The following is a 23,998-nucleotide window of genomic DNA, read 5'->3' as shown; positions in this document are numbered from 1 at the left end:
TATATATAATATATGTTTTCAGTTATTTCACACTTTTTGTACATAATTCCATGTGTTCATTCATAGTTTTGATGCCTTCAGTGAGCATCTACAATGTAAATAGTCATGAAAATAAAGGAAACACATTGAATGGTGTGTCCAAACTTTTGGCCTGTACTATATATATATATATATATATATATATATATATATATATATATATAAATATAAATAAATTCCCTATTGCCATACCATTTTCCTACTAAGTCTTTTCACCAATAGGTAGTGCTACATCAACATGATCAGTTTAAATGGCCATTAGTCAGTTTAGTCAGGTCATTAGCCTGGCTCACATGAAATCTCCTTGTATCAAACACTAGTATTCGTGTGATACAGAGCTCAAAGTTAAACTAAGCACAAGCACAGGGAGACACCCCCACCCCCAGCTTGTAGTGTGATCGTTCAGGCTCTGTGAGCCTTCAATGTGGCTGGTGCTCTCTCACCTGGGGGTGCATGGCTCAGGGTTACAGATACGGATCATCACTGGTGGCCTACTGGATGAATCACACATAGAGTCCTCCACCTCTTCACCCTGCTTCCTGTTAACACACCTCACAACTGCTGTCTGCTTCCCTGGGCAGAGGACAGAGACACAAACCAGTTAGATGTGAAAGGACAAAAAGACTCCAGGGCATTTACCAGGGTTTCTACAGGTTTCACCAAGTCAAATGTAAGCCTTTTTTAAGACCATTATGAATGAAATTTAGGACCTATATCACAACATTAAAACAAGTCAGATGTCAGAGTCCGGAAACATTGTTTGAAACAATTCTCCGATTTCATCATTGCCATTATAGGACTGGTGTCTAGATTGGCTGCATGTTGGTCTCATTTGTAGTCATAATACAGCAAATTATATTCGGACTAGCGACAGAAAGAACTACAACACCACAGATTTACAAAAAACATTTCAGGAACATTTCAATGAGGTAACGTTACATTGACGTAGAAAATTAAGACCTGTTGAAAATGATTTAAGACCTAGAACACAATACTTTAATTTAAGACTTTTTAAGGCCAAAAAGACCCTGCGGAAACCCTGTTTACACTGCCGACATCCCTTTCAGAAAGCTCACCAGCAGCACATATGGCTGAGCAGGCAGTGAAGCCCCGGTAGTCCCAGCTGAACACTTCCTCTGTCTGCATGTAAGGGGCCTCATGGTCCTGGAGGACCGCGGAGACGCCTGGGACTTTGGCACATGGCCCCTGGTTGCACGGCCTCTCCAGCTGTGGTCTGTCTTTGCCACACTCCTCCTCTGGAAGGTCCACTTCCGTCTTGGTGAACGAAAGGAGCACCTGGCACTTCACCTCCCGAGTTTGCCTGCCAGGCCCGCAAGTGGTGCTGCAGGGCGACCAGGGCCCCGGGACGAATCTGAACACACAGGTAGACAACATGCTGTATACTGAAAGAGCCATAGCACTTGAAACCAACACGTTTTTGGTCAACATATGTTTTTTTTGCATTTGGTAGCCAAAGAGCACCACAAAATTTACAGTAATCACAGATTAACATCACAGAATGTACTACAGATGGGATTGTTTTGGTGGTTTGGTTCAGTTTGATCCGGACCGAGACTACCTCTTTTGGTCGGACCAAGTTTCATCTGTTTGGTCCGGACCACGGTCTGGGGGGAGGTTTCACACCTGTAATTTTGGTTTGGATCAAACTGAAAAATCCGAAAGTCCGTACCAAACGAAGTAGGTGTGAAAGCCCCCTAACTCACAGCACTGTACAGTTGGAACGTTGGCTGTTTGGGGCCAATAAACACAACAGGTCCAATGGTCACACTTGTAAAAATGTCACAAGGTAAAATTTTGCTTTGCTTTCTCTCTGATCAATCAATCAATCAACCAACCAACCAATCAATCAACCAATCAATCAACCAACCAGTGAGTCAGTCAGTCAGTCAATCAATCAATGTGACATGAAATAGTACAAGGTACAATTTCTGTGAAATGGAATTGTAATAACTTAAGAGGTTTTGCAGTATATTATGCTATTTCTATCTTTGCTTCCAGTCATTACACACAAGTGGTTGCCTGTCAAGAAAACTTACACAAATGATTTCAATTGTTTTACCAAGCGGCCAACCTAAGGGCCGCCTCTGAAATTCAAGCTACACGCTTTTCAGAGCCATCCTTTAAACCTACAGGGGTGTTGTTTTGCTACTCTTGATTTCTGCTGGAATATTCCATTTTAATACAATGTGTCTAGCATGCAGAGTGAGTACGTTACTAGAGCTGAGCTTCATGTGCTCATCAAATTAACGTGGCTTACATCACATTTGCTTGGCTGCATGTGATGAAGATTTCCTAGGGCCGGCTGTAGGTGTATGTGTTTGAGGTGTGTGTGTGTGTGTGTGTGTGTGTGTGTGTGTGTGAGCTCTGAGAGCTGATGGATCCTAGGGAGCCTATCAGAGCTGACCGGACCCAGAGCAGCAGGCAGGAATAATAATAATATAATACGTTTATTTGATATAGCACCTTTTACAGACAAAGTCACAAAGTGCTTCACATGATAAACATTTGTAAAAATACAGTAAGATCCAACAGAAAATATGCAAGGAAAAAATAATTGAAAGAACAATGAAAATCATTTAAAAGATTAAAACCCAAAGTTACAAAAGAAGTGCGTCTTCAGCTGCTTTTTAAACGCTTCAACAGAGACTGCAGAACGTAAGACAATAGGAATGGCGTTCCACAGGTTCGGAGCCACCACTTAAAAAGGTCAAACGGACAGCTTTAGTTTTTAAGCGAGTGCAGGTCTGAGATTTAAACAAGGCCATAACCATGCAAAGCTTTATAAGTCAGAACAAGAACTTTAAATTGGATCCTGAACTTGATCGGAAGCCAATGTAATGAGTATACAATTGGAGTGATGTGCGACATCCTGCTAGACCTGGTCAACAGCCTTGCAGCAGGGTTCTGGACCAGTTGTAGATAGTCCTGGGACGACTTGCTGAGAAAGGTGAAAATGGAGTTGCAGTAATCAAGCCGGGATGATATAAAACCATGAATGATCATCAAGCTCAGAATGGGAAACAGCTCTAAGTTTGGTAATGTTTTTTAATTGAAAGAAACATGTGCGGGTCAGTGATTTGATATGTTGATCAAAATACATGTTATGATCAAATATAACACCAACAGTTGTCAGTTTGGACTATACTGCTGAAGAAAGGGACTCAAAAATTGCGGCCCGTGGGATGATAGCTTGTGGCCCCCGCCTTAATATGAAAGTTTAATGTTAGTGCGGCCCGCAAATTTGATATGTATGGTACTTTACAGTGTTGTGTGCGGAGCTGAACGAACCTACCAATCACGGTGGGGTATATGGCTCTCGGGGGCGGGACATCGGCCGGGCTTGATGCAAGCAGAGAAACATTCCTCAATGAGTGAAAATTACAGCAGCGTTGCCATGGAGTGTTTTCTTCCGTGCCTAGCTGGCTGCCTGGTTTCTATTGGGCACATGCGGACATTCGTCCCAGTGTGCTGCGTTCACAACACTTCACTTTTTTTAAGTTGCTGCCCAGCGGGACATTATACGTATATATATGTATATAAATGTATATAAACAGGGATTAAATTGGGCCGGGGCTCTCCAGGGCTCTGCCTCGGCACATAAGCCACTCGTTTGTCTGGATGTGCCTGCTTGCAGTCTAAATATGTTACAAAAAATTTGATGAAAGTGATGCTTTTGAAAACATGATGATACATGAATAAATGAATTTTTTTTGAAATGGCATGTCTATTTTGACGGCAACAACCCTCCCAGAACTGCAGACAATTCACCACTGCGGGTCAACTACATAACGCCAAAGTGTCTACGTCGGTAGGATTAACAGATAAAATGCCTTCTCCTAAAGCTAAAAACCCCATACGCAGCGGTGGAAGCCCGGTTTATTTTCCAATCCCCCCCCACCCAGAAAGAACCCCCCAACATAACAAATCCCAATTTAAACCCTGTATATAAATAAATAAATATATATATATATATATATATATATATATATTTATACACACACTTCAATGGCACTTAGAGAGTTAATATGAGGTCTCTCTCTCTGACAAAATAAATCAAAGTGCTGCGTACGCGGCGGGATAAAAGAATATAAATAATAAAAATAAAGAGATTTGAGAAGATTGGAATTTTTTTAACAAAGCTTTTCTTGTGGAAAACCTGATGCGGCCCAGCCTCACCCAGACTCTGCCTCCAGCGGCCCCCAGGTAAATTGAGTTTGAGACCCCTGCTCTAAGAAGAGCGCTTTCTGTTGAGTTTCTGACGGAAGCCAGATTGAAATTTGTTTAAAATGTTGTGTGTATTCAAGACAGCAGTGAGCTGTTTAGCAACAACTTTTTCTAAAATCTTGGGCCTATAATTTGCGGGAATTGATGTATCCAGTTTGGTTTTCTTCAGTAGTGGCTGAACAACTACATGTTTAAAATACGAAGGGACAAGTATAGAGAGAACCTAAGTACTCACAGACTCAAGAACATTTTTAAACAAGGAAGGTGGTAATCTACTGGGCTCGAGGAAGATTTCATACTGCTAACCAGATGAGTTCTTGTAGCGTGATTGGAGCAAAACAGTTCAAGATTGGTGGCCGGATTGAGTGAACCGAATATGGAGTAGTAGAGGGGATAATGCCATTTCTGACATCACTAATTTTATTTATAAAGACATAGAGAAAGTCACTGCAGTCCTTATTTGAAAACACTGGCACTTCAGGAGGAACAGGATTGACAATATTGTTGATGGTTTACTTCAGGGTTACATTTACTGGAAGAAATAAGGTTAGCAAAGTAAGATGTCCTTGCCTCCTTAACCATGTTGTTGTATTCAGTCAAAAGGTCTTTGTTATACAGCCGGTGAACATGCAGCTTGGAGGATTTCCACTGTTCCACTGATTTAAAATGCGAGAACAGCTTGTTTACTGGGCAGTAAATCTATATTAAAAGACAGGTTGAACAAAACGCAGTCATGGTTAGTAATATTCAGCTTTCTGTGTGTGTGTGTGTACTTACGTGGGCTCCTCTGTAGCAGTATGCTGCTCCTCCAGTTCGTGGGCCTGTTTTAACCAGGGCACCTTGGCCTCTACCGGCAGAGATTCTGATGGATAGATGGAAAAATAAGTTCTACCCCAGTCCAGGGTTCCCACACATATCCATGACCCAAAATAACATTTCCATGACCATTCACAATGTATTATACACAATATAACACAAAAACATATCAGATTCAAACATAATTTCAGCCAGCTGGCCTACACGGATTACACGGAAAACTAAGAAACGTACATGATAGTAAACAAAACATCACGTCATTAAGCCATGTTATGTCAACAGCTACAGAAATAAAATTTGGCGTTATGTTACAGTCAACATTCAAGTCCTCAAAACCATACGACAATATGGGTGGTTTGTTCCCGACCTTCTCATACGACAGGAGTATTTCATAAAATAGCGCCCCTAGTGGGGGCAGGAAATACAACTCATATCTAGTCTATATCCATGCTCAGGCACTGAAGTTAACTTTATTGGCCACCAGCCACTGTGGCAGGTGGATTTTAAAATCCACTAGCCACACATGTTTTTTACCAGCCAATTAGTTTGCCTCATAAAGGTGAAATACAGGAAATGCACAAGCATCGTTGTTGAATTTGTTAAGAATACACATTTAAGTGCTGTCAAGTTATTAACGAAATCAATATAATTAATGACTCTTATCAAACATATTTTTTATCTTTTTATTTAATGATTTTATCATATACCGACTGCTCCTCTGAGTCCACAAAAAAGGAGCAGACACACCCCTCTTCCTCCACTTCTTTCTCTGAACCATACACATGGCCGTCTCAGCAGTACATTTCTTCTGTACTGCTAAAACGTCTTCTTTTACGTTTCCTTGAATCATCCTCATCTTTTGTTGGTTGCTTGTTTCAGCCGGCCTCTTCACCCCAGTAATGCGCCACCACATTTTTAGCTCAAATCCAAGCAAATGGCAGATTTGGTTGAAATGTGAAAGAACAACAATGGCAAAAAAAACAACTCTGAATCACTCAATTCTCATTGGCTGCCAAGGTGGCAGGTAGATTGACAGTTTTACCCACCAATGGCAAAATTCACCCGCATTTGGCACGTGGTTGGGTGTTAATTTCAGACCCTGTCCACGACGTTCCACGATTGCTCTTTTTCTGCCGGAAATTACACCGGATGGTCTTTTTTGAACATGAAGCTTGGAGGATTTCCACTGTTGTTCCGCACTCCGACATGTACGCCGGAAAGAGCGAAGGAAGTCATTTAGCCATTGGGATGAGTTGATGGAGGAAACACATCGTATTTTACTTGGAGCCACTTGTACGCACTCTTTCCGGATGTCCCGTTACCTTCCTCTTTCATTGTGTTGACATTCTAAACTCTTTATTATTTAATTATGAGGATTAGTGTGTGTGTGTGTGTGTGTGTGTGTCTGTGTGTGAGTGAGAGAGAGAGAGAGAAAGCACACACTCGCAGCAAAGTATCCAAGTCTTTTATTATCATGGAAAAAGCTTATTTTTTTAATATTATTTTTTGGGGCTTTTCCCTTTATTAGTAGTAGAGACAGTGGATAGACATGAAAGGGTGAGAGAGATGGGGGACGACACGCAGCAAATGGCAGCAGGTCGGATTCCAACGCACGCCGCTACAGGACTCAGCCAACATGGGGTGAACGCTCTTACTGCGTGAGCTAGAGGCCGCCCTGGAAAAAGCTCTTTTTAACTGGCACTTAGAGACACACAGTACACATGCATGCAAAACTATGAGCTTTTTTGGGAGAGAATGACGACGAGCTTTTGAAGAATCCAGCAGTTTAATGAGCAGGGATGCTCGTTTATGGCGGAGGACGGATCATAAATTAGGGAACCATGATGGAAGCTAATGCAAATGAAGCCTGTTGTTTTATTTATTAAAGACTGCACGCACAGACACACACACACACATACACACACACACACACACACACACACACACATTAAAACAAGAAACATATGACGAACACGTTACATTATATTTGTGCTGTATTTACATGTACTAATGCAGTGCCCGATTGGAGTGTGTGCTTGTGCTTGTCTTCCTCAATTTATAGTTAGATGTCCTTGTGCGGAGGTTAATGGGGGCGTGGGGGTTGGCTGACAGGTTGTACATTTTGTTTTGGAGTTTGTACGAGTTTTGCCAAACGTAGTCTCGCATTGCCAATACTTCCACCACAGTGCTGCGGAGGAGGGTCTGGCTAGTCCACGCAGCATTCCAGGATGGGAGAAAAACGTTGTCTGGTTTATTGGCATTGCTTTAAACCAATCACAATTGTGTTGGCCTAAGCGCTAAGGGCCAAGAGGGTTCAACGGTGCCTCTGCAAAATAGCCTCGGGAAGGAACTTGTTTTGGTGGAACATACGTGTGCGCTGTGTACGTGTACCAGGGCTTGACATTAACTTTTTGAGGCACTTGTCCTTCGGACAAGTACATTTACGTTTCACTTGTCCATGCACAAAAGTCACTTGTCCGGGTAAAGAGTCATCATTTTATAAAAAAAATGTTTGCTAATGCAGAATTCGAAAACAAACCTTTGAAAGCATCCAAACACTATCAGCATTAATAAAATTCAGTTGAAACACTAGAAACAAACGTATCCCAACAATAGATTTCCCATTCAACAAGAAAAAAGGATCTCCAGACTTCATAGTACAAAGTAATATGTTGCACGCCGGTGTGCAGAAGTTAATATATTGAGATTCTAAGTCAGTATTTTAAAGTTTGTCATTACTTTCAGATTCCTAGTCAATATTCCAAGTTACTAAGTCAATATATTGAGATACTAGGTCGATTCTTTGAGATGTTGAGTCAATTTATTAAGATTGTAAGTCAATATTTTAAATGTTCTTATTGGTTTGAGATTCTTAGTCAATATTATGAGTTACTAAATCAGTATATTGAGATACTAAGTCAATATGTTGGGATAAGTCAATATATTGAGATAGTAAGTCAATATTTTAAGATAAGTCAATATATTGAGATACTAAGTCAATATATTGAGATTCTAAAGCAATATTTTACATTTTCTCATTAATTTGAGATTCTTAGTTTATATTCTGAGATACTAAGTCAATATTTTGACCAGACGTAGTGGTGACTTAAACTTGAACTTATACTATATCTAAAATAATTTTGTAGACATAAAAATGGATTTTGCCACTTAATGTTGGTGTTAACTATTTTTTTTTTTTATACAATTTCACTAATTTCTACCCAGCAGAGGCTGATTTAGATTCCTTTAAAAGCTGTAGCTACTTTACATTTGCTTATTACCTGATATTTAATCAGCATGTTATTTATTTATTTGTTTCAAAAAGGAGCACAAAAAAACGACATTCTAGAACGGCAAAAACGACCTCTGGATGGGAAAAGGGTATTTTACAACAGCTTTGAATGCAGCACGAGTATGGCGAGGCCAATTTCAAGTGAACGCAACATCTGTGTTTTTCTGACAACAGCAGCTACAACGTCATACGTTCCTCTCCAGTGAAATACAGACAGACACACTTTTACACCGTTTAGCTGTCAGCATTTTAACCGTGTTTACTCTAGCTGCTAGTTAACATTACCTGCTGCTAAGTGTAATGTTAACTAGCGTGACATGCGGCGATGTTTAGGTTCCCTCGTCCGTTTTCGGAGCATCAGAGAGAAGCGCAGGCTTTCAGTGGCACCGAAATCTGCGTTGCAATTTGGTCCGGTAGATAGTGGTCGTTAAGGCACCCGGTGCCGTATTAGCACCGGGTCTCTTGTTTTCTGTCAACGATGTGGCGAGGAGGTAACGTTAAGGCGGAGTTAGCAAGCTAACGTTAGCTAAATAACACCGGCAGGTTCGCCGTGCTTTCATGCTGCATTGCTTACAGAGAACGAGCTGAACAGCAGGCTGGGTCTAACGTTAGCGGCCCGCTGACGGGCTACCGCTGGGTCCGCTGCCCGGCATTGCGGGGGGAAAAATGTATTGTTTCAAATCAGTAACATAGACGTAATGAGTGGCACATAACGTGAACTAACATGGCATTTTATTTTGTTTGAGTTTTAACTTGTCCAGTGGGACAAGTAAATTTCTCTTCCACTTGCCCTACAAAAAATCCACTTGTTCCGGACAAGCGGACAAGCCTTAATGTCGAGCCCTGTTGTACGTTCAAAGGTCATTTTAGTCATGCAACAGAAAACTCAGATTGGACAGATAGTCTAGCTAGCTGTCTGGATTTACCCTGCAGAGATCTGAGGAGCAGTTAACCATAGTCCTCATAGAGCCACCAGAGTTTAAAATGACAACACAAACAATGAGGAAGGTGACGGATATCCGGCAAAATTTTCAGCGGCACTGGAGCAATGGAGCTGGAATACTGGAAAAATGCAAAAGCCATATACCACATACACCTACAATAATAGGATTGATGAGGGTGTACGAGTATGGTGAAAGAGTTTCTCACACACACACACACACACACACACACACACACACACACACACACACACACACACACACACACACACACACACACTGTTACCTCGGGGCTTGTGGCAGGCGATAGGGACCAGACAGTCTTCTTTGACGTGAGGTTTGAGTGACGCTTCGCAGCCTCCGATGTGCTGTCCTTGGTGGTCGATGCACAGCACCACCCGGTAACGCAGGCCACGCCCACATGTCACCGTGCACTGCAGTGGGGAGGCAACACACACACATTACCTCACATATGATACACTTTATGTTATGGGCCGGCTTTGTTTTTCCCTGTCCCCGCTTGTTTCCTCTTCCCTTTTTCCCTGTGTATGTTGTCAGTGTCTGTCTCCTCCTTCCCTGCAGCCCATTCAGAGGATCTAGGTCAGGGGCGTGGCCATTCTCTCTCTGCTCTGTTACCACCAGCTGCAGCTCATTGTCATCACTCAACCAGCAGTTATCAACCCGGGCTGGTCACCTCTCCAGCGCCAGTTTGTTCCTACACCATCTGTGGTAACTTGGCTCTGTACTGCGGTCTCAGCTTCTGTTCCTACGCTCTCAGCATTCTCATTGTTTCTGCCACGTTGTAACCTGTCTCTCCTTCGCTCAGATCCCGCCTGTACCTGCTGCCTGCCTGCCTGCCACTCCCACGCCGCAACCTGCTCGTCTGTTCTCCACGTCAGCCAGCTCTCAATGCCACTGGCTCTCCACCCCACTCAGCTCCTATCCCGGTCTGAAGCTGCTCCGCCCTGAACTCTCTTTCTCTGCCTAAACACGCCGAATAAATACATCTTTACTCACCCTCTCTGTCCGTGTGTCCGTCTCTGTACCTGAGTCTCCACCGAGCGTAACAGAAAGAACTGGCCAAACATGGACTCAGCAGAGACGCCACATGAGACAACGGGTGATGGCGTACAACGCGCCCTCCACTCACAGGGAACGTTATTGGGACAACACGACCAACTCATCCGGTCTCTATTGGATAACAACCAACGGTTGTCGGATCAAGTTTCTCAGCTCACATCTCAGGTAGCAAACCTGGTAACACTCATTAGTCTTCCTCCCTCTGCTTCACCTCCGCCTGTTCCTCCTGCAGTTGCTCCAGGCCTGGCTTCCGCTCCTGCCCTCCGGGAACCCCCTACGACCTCGCCCGAACCTTTCACCGGAGAACTGAATAAATGCCGTGGTTTCCTGCTTCAGTGCCGCCTGGTGTTCCAACAGAAGCCCCTGTCTTTTTCCACGGAATCCTCAAAGGTACATTACGCTCTGGGGTTACTGAGGGGCAAAGCTTTGATTTGGGCAGAAGCGGCTTGTTCCACTCAACAGCTTGCCAGCCTGTCGTTTGACGATTTTTCCTCTCAATTGGAAATCGTGTTCGATCACCCGGACCATGCCGGTACCGCCGCTAAGAGACTGTTGAAGCTACGACAGGGCACGGGCAGCGTGGCCAAATACGGCATTGATTTCTGGACCTTGGCAGCCGATTCCAAGTGGAATGACGAAGCTCTTCAGGGAGCATTTGTTAACGGTTTGAATGACACGGTTAAGGATGAACTAGCTGTTCGTGATGAGCCTACTAACCTTCATTCCCTTGCTACTCGAATAGACAACAGGCTACGGGAGAGGAGACAGGAGAGGGGCGGTCGGGTTCGCACCGCAGGTGGGGCCTCCTCGCTTTCTTCAACCCGAGTAACACCACCACTCGGACCCCGCACACACACCTCAGCGGTTCCCACCACGGAACCAGACGAGCCCATGCAGCTGGGCCGTGCTCGTCTGTCCCCTGCCGAAAAGGAACGGCGCATGCGGGCTGGTGAGTGCATGTACTGTGGGGACAACACCCATTTCCTTGTTAACTGTCCCGTGCGCCCAAAAGACAAAGCTTGCAAGTAAAAGTGGGCGTGCTTGCAAGCGCTACACCTGACTCTATGCCTACAGCTCCCCATCTAGTAATCCCAGCTACAGTCCTGTTCAGAAATCTGTCTCTCCCATTAGCTGCTCTAATTGACTCTGGAGCTGAGGATAGTTTCCTTGATAGCAACCTGGTCACACAGGCCGAGATCCCTGTTGAGCCCCTGCCAAAACCCATAACAGTTACTGCTATAGACGGCCATCAGTTTGCCAATATCACCCACCAAACTGTCCCTGTTTCTCTCATGCTGTCTGGCAACCATAAAGAAACCATCCAGTTTAAAGTAGTCTCCTCCTCGGCCTCCCCTCTTATCCTCGGCTTCCCTTGGCTTGGCCTTCACAACCCCCATATCGACTGGCAAAACCACAAAATACACAGTTGGAGCGCTCACTGCCATTCAGCTTGTCTTGGGTCGGCTATTCCGCCCTCAGTAGGTTCCCCTGCTTCCCCTATCAAACCCCCAGACCTCTCTTCGGTCCCTGAAGAGTATCAGGACCTGGCCGAGGTATTCAGTAAGTCCAAAGCTCTCTCACTACCACCTCATAGGCCATATGATTGCGCTATTGAGCTGCTGCCTGGAGCCCCTTTGCCGTATAGTCGGCTTTTCAATCTGTCCCGTACTGAGAGAGAAGCCATGGAAACCTACATAGGCGACTCCCTAGCCTCTGGCATCATTCGTCCCTCGTCTTCCGCTGTTGGTGCTGGGTTCTTTTTTGTGGAGAAGAAGGACAAGACTTTACGCCCCTGCATTGACTACAGAGGACTAAATAACATCACAGTCAGAAATACGTACCCCCTGCCACTCATCAACTCAGCATTCGAACCCCTTCAGGGTTCCACCGTGTTTTCCAAACTCGACCTGCGTAACGCTTACCACCTCGTTAGGATCAGGCAGCGAGACGAATGGAAAACCGCGTTCAATACCCCTCTCGGACATTTCGAATACCTAGTCATGCCATTCGGTCTCACTAACGCCCCAGCAGTTTTCCCGGCCATGGTTAACGATGTGTTGAGGGATTTTCTTCACCGTTTTGTATTCGTCTATTTGGATGACATTCTGATTTTCTCGAAGTCACAGGAGGAACACGTCTCACACGTCCGTCAAGTCCTCCAACGCCTCATGGAAAACAAACTGTACGTTAAAGCAGAAAAATGTGAGTTCCACCGGCAGTCCGTCCCCTTTTTGGGTTTTATTATCGAGAGAGGTAAAGTGTCACCAGACCCTGATAAGATCAGAGCGGTTACGGAGTGGCCCACACCAACATCTCGGAAGCAGCTACAACGCTTCCTGGGCTTCGCCAATTTCTACCGCCGCTTCATCAGGGATTTCAGTCGAGTGGTTGCCCCCTGACCAAGCTCACCTCCCCAAAGGTGCCGTTCCTGTGGATGCCTGAGGCCGAGTCTGCCGTGAGTACACTGAAGGAACTGTTCTCCAACTCACCTGTTCTTATTCATCCAGACAATAATTTACAGTTTATTGTGGAGGTGAATGCCTCTGATTCGGGGGTGGGGGCTGTCCTGTCACAGCGTTCCCCCACAGACCAGAAGCTCCATCCTGTGGCCTTTTTCTCCAGGAGGTTAACCCCTGCAGAGAGAAACTACGACGTGGGTAACCGGGAGTTGCTAGCTGTCAAGTTGGCGTTGGAGGAGTGGAGGCACTGGCTAGACGGAGCAGAGCAACCCTTTATAGTCTGGACAGACCACAAGAATCTGGCTTACATCCAGTCATCCAAGAGGCTAAACTCCCGTCAGGCCAGATGGGCTCTGTTCTTCAGCAGGTTCAAGTTTGTGTTAACATATCGTCCTGGCACACGTAATGTCAAGCCTGATGCTCTCTCTTGCCAGTTCACAGACAAAGACGACTCCAGCAATCCTGAACCTGTTCTGCCCGCTTCCTGTTTGGTGGCGGCTGTTCACTGGGAAATCGAGTCCCTCGTCAGATCGGCACAAGAAGTGGAACCTGGACCGGCCGACGGACCTCCCGATCTCTCCTATGTTCCCTCAGCCGTGCGGCCTCAAGTGCTCAACTGGATTCCCCGGCGGTTTATACTGGACCCGCAGCTGGTGGCTGATTACCATAGGGACCATCCTGGCAAGCCGGGTGGGTCGCCGGGTGGCGCCCGTTGAGGGGGGGGTACTGTTATGGGCCGGCTTTGTTTTTCCCTGTCCCCGCTTGTTTCCTCTTCCCTTTTTCCCTGTGTATGTTGTCAGTGTCTGTCTCCTCCTTCCCTGCAGCCCATTCAGAGGATCTAGGTCAGGGGGCGTGGCCATTCTCTCTCTGCTCTGTTACCACCAGCTGCAGCTCATTGTCATCACTCAACCAGCAGTTATCAACCCGGGCTGGTCACCTCTCCAGCGCCAGTTCATTCCTACACCATCTGTGGTAACTTGGCTCTGTACTGCGGTCTCAGCTTCTGTTCCTACACTCTCAGCATTCTCATTGTTTCTGCCACGTTGTAACCTGTCTCTCCTTCGCTCAGATCCCGCCTGTACCTGCTGCCTGCCTGCCTGCCACTCCCACGCCGCAACCTGCTCGTCTGTTCTCCACGTCAGCCAGCTCTCAGTGCCACTGGCTCTCCACCCCACTCAGCTCCTATCCCGGTCTGAAGCTGCTCCGCCCTGAACTCTCTTTCTCTGCCTAAACACGCCGAATAAATACATCTTTACTCACCCTCTCTGTCCATGTGTCCGTCTCTGTACCTGAGTCTCCACCGAGCGTAACACTTTACAAGTGTTATCCACTTTCATTTCAGGTGATTAAAGCTACAGTGCATAGTTTCTGTCTCCCCCATGAGGAATTCGAAGTAATGACAACAACACTGTCGGAGCATCCACATGATACAAGCCTCCCGTGATCGCGCACCACCCCCACCCCTCCTCCACACAGTTACCAGTAGCCAAGGAGGACACAGAGGATAAAAAAACATGATGGACTCTTCAGAAGATGTAATCATCTTCACTTAAGCTTCTGCGCGGGAAAGACACCGGACCCCACAATCTTCTGAACATAGCCATACTGAGAAATACAGAGAGAGTTGTGTGGAGCTAATAGTCTTAATTAGCTGTGTAGAAATTAATTTGGCAATGGCTTGAATGTAATGGACGTTCATTAATATGAAAAGATTACGCACTAAAGCTTTAAAGCTTTAACCATAACACTTATTTTGTTATTATCCATTCATCTAGTGATTCCAAACCCTTTTAGTCTATAATTTTTAATTTGACTATTTAACTATTGTTAGTCGCAATTATTTCTGAGACAATTAATTGTACAGTAAAATTTGGTTTAAAAAATTGTTACAGCTCTACCCTGTGGTGCTGGGTACTTGAGATGACTTTATTGACTGACCTGAGACCAGTCCATGGCCACCCACTGGGGGCAGGCGAAGATGTTACATGTCTGTCGGGTGGTGGGTCGAGGGGAGTGGGTGCACTTCCACTCCTCCACCTGGGAGAACTGTCCGTGGGTGTCCTCCTCCACACACATCACGCTGCGGTCCTGCCAGCCGCCGCCGCCACAGGACACCGAGCACTGGGTCCAGGGGCCCTGCTCCCAGCTGCGCGCACATACACACAAACACACAGACACGCACACACACACAAACACAACACACAACCCACCATCAGCAGCTGCAGCATAGGCCATGACACACAGCTCATGGAGGCAAGTAAAAACCCTGAGTGCCCAATTTCTGCAATTTGTGTCAAAATCACATTCCTTCTCCGAGTCATGACTCAAGTCTGAACACAGCGTGATACACATGGTTTATTTTTAGATCCAGTGTGACTTATACATTCAGAGGATATCGTTCTCAGATGTCCACCCTGAATAAACTTCCATAAATCCACTTAGAAATCATGGAAAAAAAGATGCTGCTTATATCTCCAAAACTTGCCTGAGCCTCATTGTGTTTTTAAAGTTATCCGGTGATAGTTGTCTGTACATCCACGGAGACACTGCAAACAGGAGCGGCTAATAGCTACAGTAATTCTGACACTACCAATTTGCCAAATAGAAGTCAGAAAAAGAAGTATAATAGGAGTGTCAAAATCCAGAAATATCATTATTTTCATATTGCAAAACATATTGATAGCAATATATTTCCATTACTTAAGGTTGGGACGTCCAATATACATGGTTCTTATATCCAGGGGACCCCGACACGTTCCTCTATCCATTCATTTACAGATCATTTCCCCGTTTTGAAACCCTGTGGACAGGTGGGGGGGACACAGGGGGCAGTTGTACTCTCTATGGTGGCTTGTGGCTCGGAGGAAGAGTGTTTGCAAGGTTGGTGGTTCAATCCCAAGTTCCTCAGGCCACATGTCAAAGTGTCCCCGGATGCTGTATGTATAGCTGTCCAGTAGGGGTGGGAATCACCAGAGGCCTCACGATACGATATCATCCCGATACTTATGTCCCGATACAATATTATTGCGATTTTAAAGATATTGCAATATTTTGCGATATATTGCAATATTTTACCTTTTTTACAACTTCAGATTTTTCCCAATTTCAAATGATGTCCCGAAAGGACAATTTTTTCAACATCTGTTGTATCTAAAAATATACATTTCTCTGTTTGTTCATCACACTTCAGTTTTATTGGTGCAAAATGTGATTGTCAAGCAGACAAACTGACCAACACATACATCATAAAAGATCGATACTTGGCGTCTGTGTATCGATACAGTATTGCCACGAAAAATATCGCGATACTATGCTGTATCGATTTTTTCCCCCACCCCTACTGTCCAGTGCTCCTAATATTTGTGTGTATGTGACTATTAAGAAATAAAAAAATGTGTTCTTACTAACCTTTACAGTTTTTTAGGAACTGCAACTTTTTTCCCAGACTGTGGAACGCTTTGCCTCATGTTTTAAGAGTGGCTGCCTCTGCTGACATTTTTAAAAAGCAGCTAAAGACACATCTTTTTAGTCTGGAAATTGTTTAAGACATTGTTGACTGTATTCCTATGTATTTTATGCTTTTGTGTTTTACTATGATTTACTGTGATTTATTGTGCTTTTCATGATTATCAATTTGATATAATGTATTTATTTATTTGGCCTATTGAAGCACTTTGTGACTTTGTCTGTGATAAGTGCTATACAAATAAACTTTACTACCTACTTACTTACTATTTAGTTTTTTAAGTTTGAAACTAGGTTGTCCGCTGTCATGTTCATGATGCATCTTTTAAATAGTGTAATTCAGTGGGGGACCCCCAGGGGTCCTTGAGGGGGTTCCAGGAGGTCTTTATATAATAATTGATTTTCACTATAATTCCATCCATTAACACAAGGACAGAACGTAGGACTAATTTGGTCATGGGTTTCATTAGGGCTGGGCGATATGGAGGAAATAAAATATCACAATATTTTTGACCCAATACCTCGATATCAATATTGCGGCGATATTGTAGGGTTGACATTTGGTGCTTTCACAAAATATTGATTTTATCGTGACAAAATCGATTCCTTGATGTGAAAAAGTTTGGGTACCACTGGTTTAATCTAAACAAGAAGACAAAATACACTAATATACGTCTAATTTGCTTTGCCAAATACATTAAGAGGAACCATAATTGATGGAATAATTTCACTGGCAACGGATTTGTCAAAAGTTTCTTCCAATCCAGTAATGCAAAAGTGTGATAGTACTCATAACTGCACAGAAGTGGGATAATGGGAGCACAAAGGTTAGTCCAGGACTCTGGGCTTTAGTGTACTGAAACGAGCTGCAGCAACCATTGACAACACTGAGGACATGTCCACAGTCAACCCATTCTCACTTCCAACTTGTAAAATACTGAACCATGGTCAGTGTCAAGCCCCCTTTAACGTCTGCATGGAACGCACCGGGCAGAGCAGCAGCTCCACCACGGTGCTGTAAGATGACGTAGTATTAAGAGAGACAACGGTAGCGAGTAGTACGAAAGACTGAAAATCTTTGTAGGGAGGTTGGTTGGGGTGGCGGATGAGTCAAACAACACAGGACTTTCACCCAGGAGTTCGGGGCTTGTGTCCTGTACTTGTCCCGTGTGTCACTGAAACATACATTTTATAACCCCAGCTACCATGTTTTACTAAACCTAACTGTCCTGTTCTTGTGCCGCATGTCATTTAGTACATCCCGACCCAGAGTATCAAAAAGTGACGTCAAGAGCCCCAACGCTAAACAAGACTTTTAGCGTGAATAAACAAACGCCAAATTCACATGACCAATCGTCCGTATTTTGCGCGACGGGAGAGCAACCGGCAATTTCTTGATTGACGCAGGTACAGAGTTTAACACTAGACAAGTGTTTTAACATTCATCTGCTCTGTGCTCGCCTTAAATCTCACTTTAGGATCTGTGACATCCCGTCTAAATTTGGAAGCCAGTTATGATCCAGTATGCAAATAACACAAGTGTGACACAGAGGTGTTGTGATTTTAAATTAGGTAGTTTCAGTAGTTTTTTTTTGGCAAAGGGCTCTAAATTGCATAAACATAATTTTTAAACATGAATCATGCTGCCAGGAGTGGATATTCAAGGAAATCAAATGAGAAACATGCATGTTGACAGTAAACAGTGTGCAGATACATTCCTGTAAGACCAAACATTTAAGACCAAAATGTCAAGTCCAGTTGCCTAGTGTGTCTGACTGAGAATCTTCATAGACTTGGTTTTTAAGCCTTATTGTTTTATTAAGCTTGCCTTATAGTCCTTACACCATCTTTAGGAACAGTAACAGTCTACTTACAGATGCTGTCTTCCAGTCTTAGCTCTGGTTTGTTACCAGGTTATCAGTAGCCATGTTCACATTGCACCTTTGTTTCATTTAATCTCAACATGAATGATACTGGCTCACAATACTTTCAGCGTGTATATAGCTAGCATATTAAATAAGGGTTTATTTCGATCAAACCAGAGTGGTGATTTTTGGAACAGTTTAAAGATGAACCAAGGAAGCTTTTGGTATTTTTTGTTTCGTTTCTGTCGATACCCTTTAGGCTCCCCAAAACACAAACCAAAGGCCAGGGACTTTTGGGTTTTTACTGTGGACACAAATAATTATAGGTAGAATACTGTACAATGTACAGTAATATTTAAAATGTAAAATATATCCAGTGCTATGCAGTACATACACAGCGATAACACAAACATACATGCACAGTAACATTTCAACAGTTGTTTCACTTCAGGGGAGATTCAAGTCAAGAGGGTCCTCTGGGGAAAAGCCGTGCACCCATATTACAGATATACTGTACACTAAACACATGAGTGAGTTCTCTCTCAGGCACTCAATCCACACACATTCATACAGAACATATGCTGCCGTGCAGCAGTGTGCTCCAGCGCTACACAGCCAAGCATAAAGCTAACGGAAACGATGGCTTATAATGGAGTCTGAGCCAGCCACTGCCAATCACACACATCTGTTTGAGCACACAGCCAACTGCTTTTGGGAGGAATTCAAAAATAAATAAATCAATATGCAAAACTGGAGCGCTCTCTCTCTCTCTCTCTCTCTCTCTCTCTCCTCAATGGATAGAAGAAGTCAGACTGAAGATTAGTGAGAACTACGGTGGTTGACGGGTAATGCTCAGAGGTGGAAAGTAACAAATTACAATCACTTGCTACTGTAATTGAGTAGTTTTTGTGTACTTTTTTAAGAAGTTTTTTAAAATCTGTACTTTTACTTTTACTTAAAGGACTACGCCACCGTTTGTTGAAATAGGGCTTATCACGGTCTTCCCTGGCTGTAGATAGGTGGGTCAACACATTTCTTGTCTCAGTGCAAGTAATTACCGTATTTTCCGGACTATAAGTCACACTTTTTTTCCTACTTTGGCTGGTCCTGCGACTTATAGTCAGGTGCGACTTATATATCAAAACATATATAATTTAACATGTTTTTAAATGTTAATTCATACTGAAAACATTACCATCTACAACCACGAGAGGGCGCTGTAGGCTTGTGACAACTAGAATGCTGCTCCTAAAGACAACTGAGAAAGAAAAGAAATAACAAACTGCAGGTAGTAAAATATGCAGCCGAAAACGGTAATCGAGCAGCAGAAAGAAAGTTTGAAATGAGGGAGAAACTTGTGAGGGACTGGCGAAAAGGTGACTCTTACTGCAATGAAGAAAACAAAGAAAGCTAATCGCGGGCTGAAAGCAAGATGGCCAGAGCTGGAGGAAGGAGTCGGGAGGGGCTCGTCAACAGTGCAGTTACGTCTCCACGCCTTTTAATACATCCGTGCTCCACGCCCTGGTAGCTAGTTGTTCTGTGTGCTATTGTGTAGTTGACAGATGAAAAAAAATAAATAAAAAATTCTAAATAAATGCGACTTATAGTCCAGTGTGACTTATATATGTTTTTTCCCTCTTCATGACGCATTTTTTGACTGATCCGACTTATACTCCGGAGCGACTTATACGGTAGGTTGTTTTTTTGTCTTTTGTTGGCTCACTTTTACTCACAACATGCTAACCGGCAACATAGGATTCCATTCACTACGCTAAGCTAACTAGCGGCGGCGCTGCCGGTGTTGCACCGGACTACAACAATGCATGCACAAAAAATGCGTTGGCCCACCTATCTACAGCTAGGGAAGACCGTGATAAGCCCTATTTCAACAAACGGTGGCGTATCCCTTTAAGGATGTTTAGTTTGATGTTGTACTTTGCTACATTTTAAATCACATCCGTTATGGAGTCAAAAAAGTAAAATAAAAAAGCTCTTGAATGTTGTTTGGTGTTGTTGTTGCAAAGTATCTGTCAACAAATGAAAATGGAAAGCGGCTTTGTGCCTTTATCAAATCACAAAAGACTTTGATTTGATTTAAAAAGTATAATAAGTATAAAAAAAGAAGTATAAATATAAAAAAATATATATATCTCCCCCGATTTTAAAAAGTAACCTTTTGTTATGGTTTCAGTGTTTTGCTTTGCGTTTTGTTCAGTTTCTGTTACCTGTTGGTTCATTTCTGTTGTCTGTATCCGGTTTTGTAGATTTCTGTTTAGTTTTCTCCCTGTTTATTGTGTTTATCCCCTCTTGACTGTGTCCTGTGTTGTGTCAACGTTTGCCTGCCTGCCTGCTCTCTCTGCATTTGGGTCCTCACTCTCCCGCCACACACCACAACATAACGATCTGACCATCATGGACCCAGCAGAGAGGCTTGTGTGTACGAAGAAGGTGTTGGAGTTCGGCTGGACTGTGCGGTGTTTGCTCTGCTCTTAGCCGGACCGGCGCCCTCCTTTCCTGGAGAAGCTTGCCATTCAGCAGCAGTGGCTAGCAGAGAGACCTTGGGTGAGTCACTTTGTTCCCCAGCTGGAGGGCTTCAAGCACCAGCTGGAGTGCCACCTCCAGTGACTCACCCACCACCAGCCTGCCTCCTCCCCAGTCGGCCAACACCGTAGCCGTCGGTGTGTGCTTTGTCAGCCAGCCTGCCACTTTACCGGCTCCCCCAGAACTCTCGTCAGACTGCTCAGATGCTACCCGGTCAGCGTATGCCCCCAACCACCAGCAGTCCTATGAAAGGTACCCGCCTGGCCATCTTCACAGGGACCCGTGGAGGCCGTGGACGGAGGAAGGGACGTCGTGGCTCTCAGCGCCATGTCCCTAATCAGCCTCACATTGGGCCTGAGCCCAAGCTGCCCAGCGGACTTGAGCCTGACCGAACCTGGGTACCTGAGCCTGGGCCGACCTGTGTGCCAGATTCGCCGCTGACGTGCAGCCGCCCGGATTCGCCGCTGACGTGCAGCCGCCCGGATTCGCCGCTGACGTGCAGCCGCCCAGATCCGCCGCTGACGTGCAGCCGCCCGGATCCGCCGCTGACGTGCAGCCACCCAGATCCGCCGCTCGACCCCGGGTCGACGTGCGGCTCTCCTGGCCTCGGGTCGACGTGCGGCTCTCCTGACCCTGAGCTGACGTGCGGCTCTCCTGACCCTGAGCTGACGTGCAGCTCTCCTGATTCTGAGCTGCAGTGCAGCTATCCTGCCTCTGGGCTGACGTACAGCTCCTTCCCAGCCTCCTGGCCTGACGTACAGCTCCTTCCCAGCCTCCTGGCCTGCTAGCGGCCTCTCCCCAGCCTCCCGGCCTGCTAGCGGCCTCTCCCCTTACTCCCAGCTGGCTAGCAGCCTCTCAGAGTCCCAGTTAGCTAGCAACCTCCCTGATTCCCCACCAGCTAGGAACCTCCCTGACTCCCCGTTAGCTAGCAGCCCCCCTGACTCTAGGCTAGCTAGCAGCCCCCTAGAGTCTCAGCTGTGTAGCAGCCCCCTAGAGTCCCGGCCGTGTAGTGGCTAGGGTTGGGTATCGTTTGGTTTTTTTTCGATTCCGGTGCTAAATCGATACTTTTAAAACGGTGCCGGTGCCTAAACGGTGCCTGAACCGGTACTTTTCAGAAGAAGAAAAAAAATAAGTGTAGTAAACAACAGTCATTGACTTGTTTATTGCTAAGGCCATGGTCAAAATTCAAGATTTAATAATAATGTAATAACTATAACAATAACTTATTTCACCAATAAATTGTTGTTGAACCCCAGATGGGAAAAGGGTATTTTACAATTACTGTGAATGCACCACAAGGCTACCTGTTTTAAGTGAATCTGTGTTGTTTAATTCCGACAATGGCAGCTGCAAGTGAACGCACCGTCTGTGTTGTTTAATTCCGACAACGGCAGCTGCGAGTGAACGCACCGTCTGTGTTGTTTAATTCCGACCATATAAACATACTGTATATTTATGAATTGCGACAACGGCAGCTGCTGCGCTGCAGTGCAGACTGTTACATCCCGCTGTAGAAGTCCTCCACAGTGAAATACAGTCACACTTTACACTGTTTAACGTTAGCTGTCAGCATTTTAACCGTGATTAATCCAGCTGCTAGCTAAAGGTAGGCTAACGTTACATGCTGTCAGGTGTAGTGTAAAGTCGAGCACCGAAATGAGGCACCGAAACTTTCGTTCTTATTCGGTCTCGTTACTACCGTTTATGTCGGCACCGGTTCCCTATTGGCACAGAGTTTCGGTACCCAACCCTAGTAGCGGCCCCCCGGAGTTCCTTGAGTCACGGCCGTGCGGCGGCCCCCCAGAGTTCCCAGACTCCCGGCCTGCTAGCGGCCTTCCCCCAGACTCCCGGCCAGCTAGCATCTCCCCCGAGTCCAGGCCAGCTAGCATCTCCCCCGAGTCCAGGCCAGCTAGCATCTCCCCCGAGTCCAGGCCAGCTAGCATCTCCCCCGAGTCCCAGCTAGCTAGCAGCTCCCCCGAGTCCCAGTTAGCTAGCAGCTCCCCCGAGTCCCAGCTAGCTAGCAGCTCCCCCGAGTCCCAGCTAGCTAGCAGCTCCCCCGAGTCCCAGCTAGCTAGCAGTTCCCCCGACTCCCAGCTAGCCAGCAGCTCTCCTGAGTCCCAGCTAGCTGGTAGTCTCTGTAATGTCCCCGAGCTCTCTAGTGTCCCCGAGCTCTCTGGTGTCCCTAGTGTCCCTGAGCTCTCTAGTGTCCCCAAGCTGCCCAGTGTCCCAGCACTGCCCAGCACCCCTGTGACTTTGCCGGTCTCCGGCTCCCATGAGACCGCCTCTGGGACTTTGCCGGCCTCTGGGACTTCGCCGGCCTCTGGGACCACCTCTGGGACTTTGCCGGTCTCTGGCGCCCCAGAGACCGCCCCTAAGACTGTGCCTGTCTCCATCCCTGTCACTGTGCCTGTCTTCGTCCCTGTCACTGTGCCTGTCTCCATCCCTGTCACCGTGCTCGTCTCCGTCCTGTCACCGTGCTTATCCTTGTCCCTGTCACCGTGCCCATCCTTGTCCCTATCACCGTGCCCATCCTTGTCCCTGTCACCGTGCCCGTCTCTGTCCCCTTCACTATCTGTGTCCCTGTTCAGTCCAAGTCCGTCCCGTCTCTGTCTGAGTCTGTTCTGCCTGAGTCTGTCCTGTCTGTGTCCGAGTCTGTCCTGTCCGAGTCTGTTTTGTCAGAGTCTGTCCTGTCCGGGTCTGTTTTGTCAGAGTCTGTCCCATCTGCGTCTGTCCCGTCCGTGTCTGCATGTGTTCCGTCCGTGTCTTCCCCGTCTGTCTGTGTTGTCTGAGTCGGTCCAAGTCTGTCCGAGTCCGTAAGCCCGCAGTCCCTATTCCCAGGTGTCCTATCCCTAGTGGCCTCTTTCTCTGTGTTCCCTGTGCCCCAGTGCTCTCTGTGTTCCCTGTGCCCCCAGTGCTCTGTGTTCTCTGTGCCCCCAGTGCTCTGTGTTCTCTGTACCCCCAGTGCTCTGTCTTCTCTGTACCCCCAGTGACTGTTTTGGACCCTCCTCCGGACTCTCTTGCCCTACGTGGGTTGTTTTTTGTTTTTTGTTGGGTCGTCTGGGATCCGCCCCTTGAGGAGGGGGTTCTGTTATGGTTTCGGTGTTTTGCTTTGCGTTTTGTTCAGTTTCTGTTACCTGTTGGTTCATTTCTGTTGTCTGTATCCGGTTTTGTAGATTTCTGTTTAGTTTTCTCCCTGTTTATTGTGTTTATCCCCTCTTGACTGTGTCCTGTGTTGTGTCACGTTTCTGTGTTTAG

General features: G+C 45.7%; 1 protein-coding gene across 1 annotated transcript in view; it reads right to left on the bottom strand.

Moving 5' to 3' along the window:
• Positions 1-5,057: 5,057 nt before the first annotated feature.
• LOC114553580 (ADAMTS-like protein 3) overlaps positions 5,058-23,998 on the bottom strand; it is a 243,131-nt gene continuing 224,190 nt past the window's right edge. Inside the window, exons 13-15 of the mRNA XM_028574811.1 lie at positions 14,811-15,018; positions 9,620-9,767; positions 5,058-5,146 (exon numbers count right to left, since the gene is read on the bottom strand). Of these exons, the coding sequence (XP_028430612.1) occupies positions 5,058-5,146; positions 9,620-9,767; positions 14,811-15,018 (445 nt within the window). The remainder of the gene's footprint in view (positions 5,147-9,619; positions 9,768-14,810; positions 15,019-23,998) is intronic.

The sequence above is a fragment of the Perca flavescens genome, chromosome 1, assembly GCF_004354835.1.
Source record: "Perca flavescens isolate YP-PL-M2 chromosome 1, PFLA_1.0, whole genome shotgun sequence".
In the NCBI taxonomy this organism is placed as follows: domain Eukaryota; kingdom Metazoa; phylum Chordata; class Actinopteri; order Perciformes; family Percidae; genus Perca; species Perca flavescens.
The sequence above is the reverse complement of the archived record's forward strand: the minus strand, read 5'-3'. Positions and strand labels throughout refer to the sequence as shown.